The following is a 12,268-nucleotide window of genomic DNA, read 5'->3' as shown; positions in this document are numbered from 1 at the left end:
AACAATGTAGACCCCCAGGGGGAGAGCCTTCTCTGTGGGGGCTCCTGCCCTCTGGAATGAACTGCCTCTGAGGATACATCAACTGCCTGATCTCCGGACCTTTCGCCACAAGCAAAGACCTTTCTATTTCATCGTGCAGGGCTGGCTTAATGAAGATTTTATTGGGGTTTTATTATAGTCTTATATTCCTTCAGTTTTTAATTTAAGTAGTTTTTATGTTTTTTTTTACTTTTCTGAGTTGTGCTTTTATCCTGGTTGTAAACCGCCCTGAGTCCTTCGGGAGAAGGGCGGTATATAAATTAATTAATTAATTAATTAATTAATTAATTAATTAAATAAATAAATAAATAAATAAATAAATAAATAAATAAAATTGGTCATAAAATTGGCTGTTTTACAATTTTGACTTACGATTCTGGCTGTAAGTTATAAATTGAAGACTACATACATAGGAGTCATTTGAAAAGCATAATTTCTTTTGCCATTGTTAGTCTGATATCAATTTTTATTAACAGGAACTGTCTGATGTTCCAGCCCACTGATCAAAGTATCATCTTTTCCTGTCTATCATTCTATAGAAAAAACACAATTAGAATTATTGGGCAAATAGACGAAGGCTAAAAACTGAACTCAACCTATGCTTAAAATATTTTATGCATAAAATAATAGAACCACACAAATAAGTTTCTTATTTGAAACCACCTTAAGCCCTGTAAGGCTATTGTTCATATCTGAAAAGTCCTTGGGATTGTCTCTAAATATCTGCTGAAAGCAATGATCTATTCCTACAAAAATGAAAAATAAAATGAAAAGATACTTACATAAATGACTACACTTTACTTATTACCTAATTTACAAAGCTGCCGATCTCACAAACAAGTGATGTACAACAAAATAGTTCCTCATCTTCTTCCTCTTCTTTTTCTTTTTAAAAGGAGAGATTTAAAATATCTTAAATAGCCTGACTCTCCTTAGAAAGGCTGAGTTTTACTGGACAATAATATGGAAGTGGTTTTCTTGTGTCTTCTTTCGGGATTTTTTTTTTTTCAATTTCCTATTCCAGCCTACAAATCAAGTATTCAAATCCAAGAAAATTCCACTCTTCCAAGCCATTGTGCTTAATGCCAAAGCCCAGATAGGTGCTGCAGCTTGCTGCATGTTTCTTGATTAATTCTGCAATTCATAGGCAAGGGCAAAGAATAACAGAGAGTCATCTGGCAGAGTTGCTAAAAGGTTGTGAACATCATCTGGATTTAATTTTTAACTTCTGCTATTCACCTGTCTACACACTTTGATTCCTCACTCATGTGTCTATTTCTCTTTTGTCTATTTTAAAACATTTAAAATTCTAGCAAGGAAGTTGAGGAATGGGCCACCTTCCTGTTTACATTGTGCTCAGAAAAACAGGTAAATTAATGTTGTCTTTTGCCATTTTGAGTTACACCAAGAGTATATGTTATTAAAATACCATATCTAATGTTTCTGGAGGGGCAAAAAAAAGCTGAACTGTTAATTTTCATTTGCCTTCATCCTTTTCCAACCATATTCTAGTTCACAAGGAAACGTGACATGCACAGCAAATGGGATTTTTACTAGCAAATGTTGCCAAAAGCTTTAATAAGGCAATCAGATTACATAAGCAGGTTTCAAATCATTAGCTCAAGAAATGTCAGTTTTACAAGCAACATTGTCAACTTTTGAGGTTGATAATGATGAGCTCATTCTTTTTTTATTTGCCTTCATTAAAGACAAGTTTACTTAAAGTTTTTCCTCCTTAGTTAAAAATATGAATCAATTTTCCTCCACCCTATTCACATTTTGCTTTTAGTAAAATTTTCTGTGAGGAAAGTGGGTTTCTTAATCTCCTGAATGCTAACAAGATAATATCTACATAATTCTTGACTTTTACTTGTGATCCAAGTCCAATTTTAAAAGACAGGATTACAACACATCAAATATAAACAGTCTTGTACTGTATTTATTTAAAAGATTTATATGGACACCCATCTTTGCTGCTGGAGAAAAAATAATTACGCTTTATCTTAAGCAACTCTGGGTAACCCACAACAACAATGAAAGCAATAATTATAAAACAATCAAAGGTAACAACTATAAAACAATCATAAAAATGATAACACAATAAATTATACAGAAAAGCATGAACTAGATAATATAAGAAGGTACCAGATGGTTTATGCAGACTGTGGCTATTGTTAAAATTTAGAAACCTTCTTAAGTGTTAGATGAAGTTTTGATTAGCCTAAACCTAATCATCCATCTTCCATGTTATTAACAATCATAAAACTGACTACTAGTGAGTCTTTGCTAGTAAGGGAAAACTTTTGTTTCTTTTATGTTTACTTATAAATCACATTTGCACAAGTGGTCTGGGTGGCATACAATTTAAAACAACATACAATATGGCAAAAAAAAAGGTGAAAACCCAAGAACTAACACCTTAAAGTGTTAATCAATTACCCTCCAGGACACATCCTGGGAAAGATCTGAAGCTTCAATGAAAGGGCAGAACACCTGGAACTATTGTAGCCTTGCAACACAATCTTTGCATTGTTTCCAGAAAAGCACCAAGACAGAAAAAGGCTTATCTGATCAGCCACAATGATCCCTGTCACAAAATGTTTAATAGCAAGAGCTCATAGATAAATAATGCAATTCTCAGCCCTGTCAACTCCAGGTCCATCCGGTGTCAAATTACTACTCGTAGACAAAGCTGGTCTCAGAGATTTATTTGTCACACACAGCCAAAGGCAGAACAAAGTGAGCAGTTGGGTCAAAGTCAGCGCTGAGAGCGATTGCCTCTCTGCACTTTTTATCTATTGGCACTACTTAGCCAGCATCCGGTGCTTTAATCTAATCCCCCATCAGCTGTTCGCCACCGGGTTTCATGTTTCCCGCTGTTGCGCAGCTCTCCAGGGCATCTGGACATCATCACAAGCTGACACAAGCCATTGCCGAAAGCTTCTCCCACTCTCCCCCCCTCACATGTGTCAAACCCGGCCAGGACTTGACAGGTGGCCCCCTCTACCAGGATCCCACCTGTAAGGAATAAAGCAGAGGGATTAGTGCTCTTGGTTGTGAATCCTGGTTCTCCTTGCTTATTTGGGTATTTCCAGTGGAATCGGGTTAGTAATCTCACGGCATGGACATCTGGCACTGCCAGCCAAGTAGCATCAGTGATTGGGTACCCCTTCCATTGCACTAGATATTGGACTTTGCCCCTATGTAGTTTGGAGTCCAAAATTCTGTCTATTTCATAGTGGTCTGTATGTATTGGACCAGGCGGGTGAGATGGATCTCTGGGCCGTTCAGCAGTTATGGGTTTCCATAGGCTACTGTGGAAGACAGGATGTATCCTACCTAGTAGTGGTGGCAGCTTTAGGACTGTTATGGGGTTAAACACTCAAGTTATTGTGAATGGTCCTAAATACTTAGGTCCTAGTCTTTTACTCAGCATTTTGAATTTCAGATATTTTGTGGACAGGTAGACTTGATTCCCCACCTGGAAATGTTTATGGTCTGCCCTTTTCTTGTCTGCCTGTACTTTGAATTCTTCTGCAGCCTTCGTTAAGGCTGCCCTCACTTGAGGCCACACTGCAATTTTTTCCTCCCACCCTTCTGGGTTCTGTTGTCGATCTTTGTTCTAATTCCGGGATCACCGGAAATTCCATCCCATACATCACCTGGAACAGGGACAAGCCTATGCTGCGGTGCACCATGTTGTTATAGGCTACTTCTGCGAACTGTAGGAGGGTTGACCAGTCTGACTGCTGGTATGATACGTAGCACCGCAGATACCATTCCACCATGGCATTGATCCGTTCAGCTTCCCCTTTAGTTCTGGGATGGAACACCGAGTTCAGCCCTTGGGTCGATCCTATCATACATACAAACCCCTCCAGAATTTTGTGGTGAACTGTACAATCCTGTCAGATATTATGCGCTTCGGTACCCCATGAATGTGGTAGATATATTGGAGAAACAGGCCCGTTAGTCACCGTGCAGATGGTACTCCTTTGCATGGCATGAAATGGGTCTGTTTCGAAAACAAATCCACTACCATCCAGATAATAGTATAGCTGTTGTTCCTTGGGAGGTCAACTATAAAATCCATAGCGATCTCCTCCCATGGACATTGAGAATTAGCCACGGGTTGTAGCAGACCAAGGGGTTTTCCCATTTGTGGTTTGGCCACTGCACATATGGGACACCCCTTCACATATTCTTCAATGTCTATCCACATCTGGGGCCACCAGAATTGTTGTCATAGTAGATGCAACATCTTCAAGAAACCGTAATGGCCAGCAGGCTTGGCATTGTGGCAACGTTTCAATACGGTAGTCTGTAAACTGCTGGGGATATACATTTTCTCACCCTCCAAGCTAACCCATCCTTGAGATGCATTATGTTCTGATTACTGACTAGCCATGAGCCCTGTCGCAAAATGTTTAATAGCAAGAGCTCATACATAAATAATGCAATTTTATATCCTAAAGTAATGCCTCTTCACCTAGAAAAGACAATTTGGACATTTTCAACACAGCAAAATGTTCGAGGCTTAAATGACAATGAACACAATAAAACAAGCAAGTAGTGCTTTGCTAACTTTTACATAACTTTCTGAAGATGAATGGAATGGAATGTGGATTTTAATTATGGGCAACTGTGGTTTCAAAGAAAGAATATAGCAATTTATACACTGCCCATTTTTGTGGTCTCAAGTAATTTGTTTACAAAATAAGGAAATGTGTAAAATAAGAACAAGTAACAACAAATCATCTGCCTAAAAAATATCCTGCACACTACTTGCTCCCAACTGCTTGCAGAAACATGTCTTCAGCTGTTATGATAACAATTGTTATGATTTATGTATAAGTATATAAAGTTTGTTGCCTAAATTTTGAATCAGAAACTGAAAGTCAGAAGTCGGTCCAAATCTGTCCCAGCCTGTCTTGATGACTTGGATACTACCTCTATCACCAAAAAGGATCAGTGTCTTGGCACTAAATATGAAGTAAGTGTTTAATTTTATAGACTTTTATAAACATATCAACTTTAATTGCAAGCCAGTTATTTAATATAAAGGGACAAGATATTAAAAGGTCCAGAAATATGCTCTTCTAAGAAATTTGATTTCATTCTTCATTCTTTCTCCCAATAGTTACTCTTATATTTCCACTAAGCACACTTAGTCGTTCTTAGCTTGTTTTAGGAGTTTTGGGAGTGGTGTACTTGATCAGACTTTCTTCCATTCTTATGATAACTCTAGATATCTATCATTTTTTTAATTCAATACTTGAGGTGGCATGAAAATAAAGCAAGTACTGCATATCTGTTCCAGAGGTGGTATTCAGCAGGTTCTGACCAGTTCTGGAGAACCGGTAGCAGAAATTTTGAGTAGTTCGGAGAACCCGTTAATACCACCTCTGATTGGCCCCGCCCCCATTTATTCTCTGCCTTCTGAGTCCCAGCTGATCAGGAGGGAATGGGGATTTTTCACTAACCTTCCCCTGGAGTGGGGTGGGAGCAGTGGTGGGATTCAGCCAGTTCCCACCACTTCGGAAGTTCGGTTGTTAACTTTCTGAGCAGTTTGGCAAGCTGGTTGTTGGAATAAATCATTAGGGCAGAGAACCGGTTGTTAAATGACTTGAATCCCACCACTGGGTGGGAGTGGAGATTTTACAGTATCCTTCCCCTGCCATGCCCACCAAGCCATGACATGTCCACCAAGCTGCGCCCACAGAACCGGTAGTAAAAAAAAAATTGAATCCCACCACTGATCTGTTCTCTTTTCTTTCAACAATTTTTTTTTCTCATCTGAGATCACCAAAATCATCAATTGGGAAGCATCGCAAGCATGCTGGCTAGAAAATCCTGGGAGTTCAAGACCACACTTCTTAAGGTCCTCAAGATTGAGAAACATTGTTTTCAGAAAAAATCCCATCTCTTCTTCCACATTATGTTCAATATTAACAGAATGTCCTGGCTGTGCCATTGACAAATATCTCCTTAGTGATAAAGCATAGGGCTTTTTTAAATTATCCTTTCTTTCTTCAACAATTGTAGCATATTAAAAGGAAATTAAAGCAAAAGTATGTGTTTATATTAATTCTATAGCTCAAATTTTCAGCTATCATTGAAAATCTGTTAATTAAGCACTTTGAAATAAAGCCATTTAGTGATTAATTGTTTTCTTTGGGACATAGGACATAGCAGCACCAGCTTACCAAAAAAGGCCAAACTCAGACCCTAGCTGTCAAGAAATCCAGAAAGAAATACATATTTATGAGTCACCAAGAAAACTCCTACAACGCCTGGTGAGTTCAGAAACTGATACTGGATATGTTGTCCATCAGGATTATGTGAAATATTTGTTAATAATATTTCATTATTTGCAATAAGGGGAATAATTTCACAAGCTATCTTTCTTTCTTTCTTTCCTTCCTTCCTTCCTTCCTTCCTTCCTTCCTTCCTTCCTTCCTTCCTTCCTTCCTTCCTTCCTACCTACCTACCTACCTACCAACCTACCAACCAATTGTTACTCTATTTCTGATTCTTTTTACTCTTGTGAAGCTCCAAATATGGTGATGTTTGACAGTTAGTATTGATGAATGAATGATGCATGTAAAATAATGCAGTATGCAAACGTTTTACCTTTTGGCCAGACTATCTTTACAAAATAAGTGTGTATGGGATCTATGCATTAGCTTGATAATGTTCAGTAGATAGCTGAGCATTTTACCATGTGCTGTCTTTTAAAATTATATCAACAGCTTTTATTACTGTACTTAATAGACAAATATATACCAACTGGCAGAGAGGGGTTTTAATATGGTTTTGTTTCCTCACAATTTAACATATAAATATATTTTAATCAGTGACCTCCATTTTCTGAACTTCATTTCTGACTTTCTAATAAGGAAGCAATAGGTACCTCACTGTTTTGTGCTGATTTTTATAGCTAACATTTATTTTTATCTTTTCAAATGTTATTGAGTAAAGAATAATGAAATTATTGTTTTAGAGGCAACTAACAAATATTCCTGTTGAAGAACATCAAGAAAAAGACAAAGAAGAATATTATGCTTCTCCAACAAGTCTTTTAGCACAGGTAAGCAGAATGGCATGCTGCCCCATGTTATCAATTAGGCTAGCCATGGAGTATGCACAATACAGATGTTTGCATAAATAAATACAACATTTAACATTTATTTACACATTCATTATTTATGTAATTATTTGTATGCCAATTTAAGAGGGTTATAATCATAACTGAAAAACATCTGAAATCATCACAGAAATATAATCAACATAGAAACAAAACCTCTTAAATTTTTGCCCATCAGCAGTTTTAACTGCTATTCTGAACAGGATTAAAAAAGGAGATGTTCTGAGCTCAGGAGATAAGTTGTTCCAAAGCAAGAGAATGGTGACTATAAATATCATTCATCAGGTCCTCCCCTAATATTCTGGGTTGGGAACCCACAGCTTTTCTCCCTCAGTATATATGTATTAGAAAGGGACATTCTACCCTAGTCTACCCAGGACTAGTCTGAGCTGGCCAAAGATACTTCCAGTTTTAGCAGAATCCAGGAGCTCAGGAGAAGCCTAAAAGGAAGGAAGGAAGGAAGGAAGGAAGGAAGGAAGGAAGGAAGGAAGGAAGGAAGGAAGGAAGGAAGGAAGGAAGGAAGGAAGGAAGGATTGTGGTAAAGTTCAGGGAGTAACTTTTTCAAACATCCTGAATGTTTAAGAACTGACTCTGCACTGCTAGCCATGGAACATTACTGATTGTAAAAAATCTAATTATTTATAATATTCCATCCAGAATTAAATGTGGAACTTCCTTGATGCAGAAAGCCTAATTCCACATTTATGGGATTTAATCTGAGACTGTTCAATCCCACCTAGTCCTTTACAGCTTGCAAATCCATTTCATCTTCTGTTCAGCCTGGGGTAGGGATATTGTATTTTTCTATGTATAAGACGCACTCCCCCCCCAAAAAAAAGTGGGTGGAAATGTCTCTGTGTTTTATACAGCAAATGTTGCTGAAGCCACACCCACCCACCAGCCCCCACCTTCAGCCTCTGCCTCCCAGCAGTTTGCCTCCTTGCAGCATATGGCAAACAGCCTGGTTAGCTTCAGCACAGCCTGATTTAGTATGAGCATCTCCTCCCCAAAAGCTAGGTGAGTTTTATAGTCCGGAGCATCTTATAGTCCGAAAAATATGGTATATAGGTAGATGTCATCAGCATACTAATGTTACCACCAAAATAACATATGATTTCTCCTAGTGGATTCATGGAAATATTGAAAAAGATTGGGAGAGAGGCTAAGGCCTTCATCCTATTTTATAATGCCCAAATCCTCCAATTTGTTTTCTGTTGTCACCAATTGGAATAATCAACTCAGGAAGAGTTGAACCATTATAATACAATATTCCATGTCACCAACTCTTATGGGTAGTGTGAAAGAACGTTTTGATTAATTTTGCTGAATGCAGCTAAGATCTAAGAGAATGAAACAGAATCCCTTCCTCCCTCCCTCCCTCCCTCTCTCTCTCTCTCTCTCTCTCCCTTCTGCCCCCCTTGTCTCTCTCACAGACACATACACGTCTATGGTCTCCTTTAGCATCTCAAGTATAGATTCTTACTCCCCAATGCATCTCATATTAATACACAGATACATCTTCATCTATTTATGTTGAACATTATCCCAGATAATTTAAGCATTACCTGCACCACACCAGGAAAAAAGCCATAAATGAAGAAAAAATAGGTCTGTTTTTCTTTGTCATCATTTGTCATCTGAAGGGCAATTCCACAGAGAACAACTGTGATATATATAATGCTGATTCATTAGGGACCACTTTGAGAAAAAACCTTGATTTGAACAGGGCAGATGAAATGAAATTTCTTCTTTTGCCATTATTTTGTCTAAATTAATTTGAAGATTTTCAGCAGTCCCTGAAATTTTTAAAAAAAATTAAATTGACTACTAAGCAATTACTATTTTATTTTGCTTCACTACTAAGAAACAGTTTTAGCTTTAGTCAGATAGAGTGTATCAATCAGTATTCCCACAATATCAGAATCCAAATCTAGAAACTATTAAGTTTAGTTGATGACACTTGTATATAAACAGTGTATAAGGCACACATTTATTAATCATATATCATTTATTTTCAAAGTTGGATGAGGTGATTGATGGATTTAATACTCTGGGAGAATCTCGCATCCCAGAAAATGAAAAGTTCAGTAGCACTAAAGAATACATGTCCATGAAAGATTTGTAAGTATACTAGCAATAAGATGTTTCTCTCCTGAAACAAATATTACACATTTCTTTTACAACTTTCTTTCCATGTGAGTAGCAAAGTCAACAATAAGTGCAATACTTTAAAAGTTCTCCTGATTATGCATGATGCACGTAAGAACACCAGAGTTGGCTTCAAAACCAAAATGCCAATCGATGACAGAAAATCCAATCCTTTATTTTGCAGCCCATATATAGTAGTTCTACAGGAGGTGCTTGGTTCCTGTTGTCCCCTATATGGACAATACAGTTGTTTCAGGTTTAGAACAACTTGGTGCAGCCAGCCGTGGATGTCCAGCTAGGGCAGCCACCTTGCCACCGCCAAATTTCCTCTGCCAACTCACTTGCACTGTTGCAAGACAACTCAACATGGGCCTTTCATTCTGGGGGAAGATCGTTGCTGGTGGAGAGATGGAAAGAACAAGATAGAGAGCCGGGCAGGCAAGTGAGTGAGTATGCTGGTGGCCAGAGTACACAGTTGTGGCAGCAGTGGCGGGGGAAGTGAAAATGGGAAGCTCCCGGCTGCCGCCATTATGTGCTTTGTCCACCTACTCATCTGCCCAGCCACCTGGCTCTCCTACCTCACTCGCCTGCCCGTTCACCCGGTTCCATCCGGACACCCACAGTAAGTTGTCCCAGGTGCCCACAGCAAGTTGTCGCTGCAGTAAATTACCCATGTTGAGTTGTCTTGTAACAATTTGCCAGCAGTGAGTTGGCAGAGGCAACTTGAAGTGAGGGAGTCACCCAGAGCTGGCTGCCCTCAGTTGGTCATGCCGAGGTGTCCCATTCTGGTCTTTTCTCCCTTAAAAAAATGGCACAAAGCACTTCCTTTTGCGTTCTCTTCTTGTGCTGAAATAAATCCCCCTTCCTGCTCAGAAATATTGTGAATGATTAGCTCTCTATTGGCTAATTGCTCATTGCAAATAAATCAAGAGAGGGGAGAGAATGAGAATTCTGAAAGCATGAGGGCTGGGGAAATAGGTCAAAGATTTGGAGGAGGAAGGAGATTAAGACTGTAGGGGGAAATTCCACAGTTCAGTTTAGGCTCCTGTGTTCCTCTTGTCTGTTCTTTCTATTTTAAATTAATCTTTACTGCATCAGAAAATGTACATTCAGTCTTGTTGATATACAATTCTATTTCAACAGGACTATCAGCATGTAAACATTTGATTAACTATATCTCCTGAATTCAAACTGATATAAGATTGGACATCAGTACCAAAAGTAAAATCTAACTTCTGATGTTAATACTAGTACAGTCAGAATGATGCTATTATTACTAATAATTCTAATTGCATATTGATCACATATTTAACTCATAATCAATAAGTTTCTAAAGAACTATACTGCTATTCTGTTTCTGCACTAGTTACACATTTTGTTTTCTTTTGCTATACCTGTACATGAACCAATTATAAATAACACAGTGGCCAAATTCAAATGTCACATCAAATCAGAGTTATGGCCAAACAAGAAGAGAAATATGTGACCTTGAGGTTTGATGTATGGCCTAACATAGCATTTAAAGTTTATTAATAACAATATTTGAAGTAAGTAATGGAAATTGCCAGGAGTCAACACTGACTTAAAGGCATATATGAATGTCCAAATATGAAATCACCCATAATAATAATAATAATAATAATAATAATAATAATAATAATAATAATAATAATAATAATAATAATAATAATAATAATTTATTTATTTATTTATTATTTAAATTTTTATACCGCCCTTCTCCCGAAGGACTCAGGGCGGTTTACAGCCAGATAAAATAAACAGTCCTATTACAAAATAAATACTATTAAAATACCACTAAAAAACTTATTCAATTTGGCCGCAATTAAAATTTAGCAAATAATAAAACCCATTAAAAAACCCATTAAAAACCCATCGATAAAACCCATTAAAAAACCCATAAAAAACTAACCCAGTCCAGCGCAAATAAATAAGTGAGTTTTGAGCTCGCGGCGAAAGGTCCGGAAGTTGACGAAGTCCTGGGGGGAGTTCGTTCCAGAGGGCGGGAGTCCCCACAGAGAAGGCCCTTCCCCTGGGTGTCGCCAGACGACACTGTCACGCCGACGGCACCCCAAGGAGTCCCTCTCTGTGAGAGCGCACGGGTCGGTGAGAGGTATTCGGTAGCAGCAGGCGGTCCCGTAAGTAACCCGGTCCTATGCCATGGGCGCTTTAAAGGCGTTCACCAACACCTTGAAGCGCACCGGAAGGCCACAGGTAGCCAGTGCAGCCTGCGCAGGATAGGTGTCACTCGGGAGCCACGAGGGCTCCCTCTATCACCCGCCGCTGCATTCTGGACCAACTGCAGCCTCGGATGCCCTTCAAGGGAGCCCCATGTAGAGAGCATTGCAGTAGTCCAGGCGAGGCGTCACAAGGGCGTGAGTGACTGTGCACAAGGCATCCCGGTCTAGAAAGGCGCAACTGGTGCACCAGGCGAACCTGGTGGAAAGCTCTCCTGGAGGCGGCCGTCAAATGATCTTCAAAGACAGCCGTGCATCCAGGAGAACGCCCAGATTGCGCACCCTCTCCATCGGGCCAATGACTCGCTCCTACAGTCAGCGGACTCAGCTGACTGTACCGGGATGCCGGCATCCACAGCCACTCCGTCTTGGAGGATTGAGCTTGAGCCTGTTTCTCCCCATCCAGACCGTCGGCTTCCAAACACCGGGACAGCACTTGATAGCTTCATTGGGGTGGCCGGTGTGGAAAAGTACAGCTGGGTGTCATCAGCGTACAGCTGGTACCTCACACGAAGCCACTGATGATCTCACCCAGCGGCTTCATATAGATGTTGAACAGAAGGCGAGAGAATCGGCCCTGCGGCACCCACAAGTGAGGCGCCGGGGTGACCTCTGCCCTCCGTCAACACCGTCTGCGACGGTCGGAGAGATAGGAGGAGAACCACCGATAAACGGTGCC

The 12,268-nt window shown here is 39.5% G+C and overlaps 1 protein-coding gene across 4 annotated transcripts in view; it reads left to right on the top strand.

The window, feature by feature from the left end:
* The window catches only part of PLEKHS1 (pleckstrin homology domain containing S1), a 44,638-nt gene that overhangs the window by 16,640 nt on the left and 15,730 nt on the right, over positions 1-12,268 (top strand). For all 4 annotated transcript variants that reach the window (XM_058189290.1, XM_058189287.1, XM_058189288.1 and 1 more), the window contains exons 6-10: positions 1,353-1,407; positions 4,928-5,032; positions 6,225-6,335; positions 7,043-7,129; positions 9,207-9,307. In XM_058189290.1, the coding sequence (XP_058045273.1) occupies positions 1,353-1,407; positions 4,928-5,032; positions 6,225-6,335; positions 7,043-7,129; positions 9,207-9,307 (459 nt within the window). The remainder of the gene's footprint in view (positions 1-1,352; positions 1,408-4,927; positions 5,033-6,224; positions 6,336-7,042; positions 7,130-9,206; positions 9,308-12,268) is intronic.

The sequence above is a fragment of the Ahaetulla prasina genome, chromosome 6 (genome assembly GCF_028640845.1).
Source record: "Ahaetulla prasina isolate Xishuangbanna chromosome 6, ASM2864084v1, whole genome shotgun sequence".
Classification (NCBI taxonomy): domain Eukaryota; kingdom Metazoa; phylum Chordata; class Lepidosauria; order Squamata; family Colubridae; genus Ahaetulla; species Ahaetulla prasina.
Note: the sequence above shows the minus strand (reverse complement) of the source record. Positions and strands in the feature narration are given on the sequence as shown.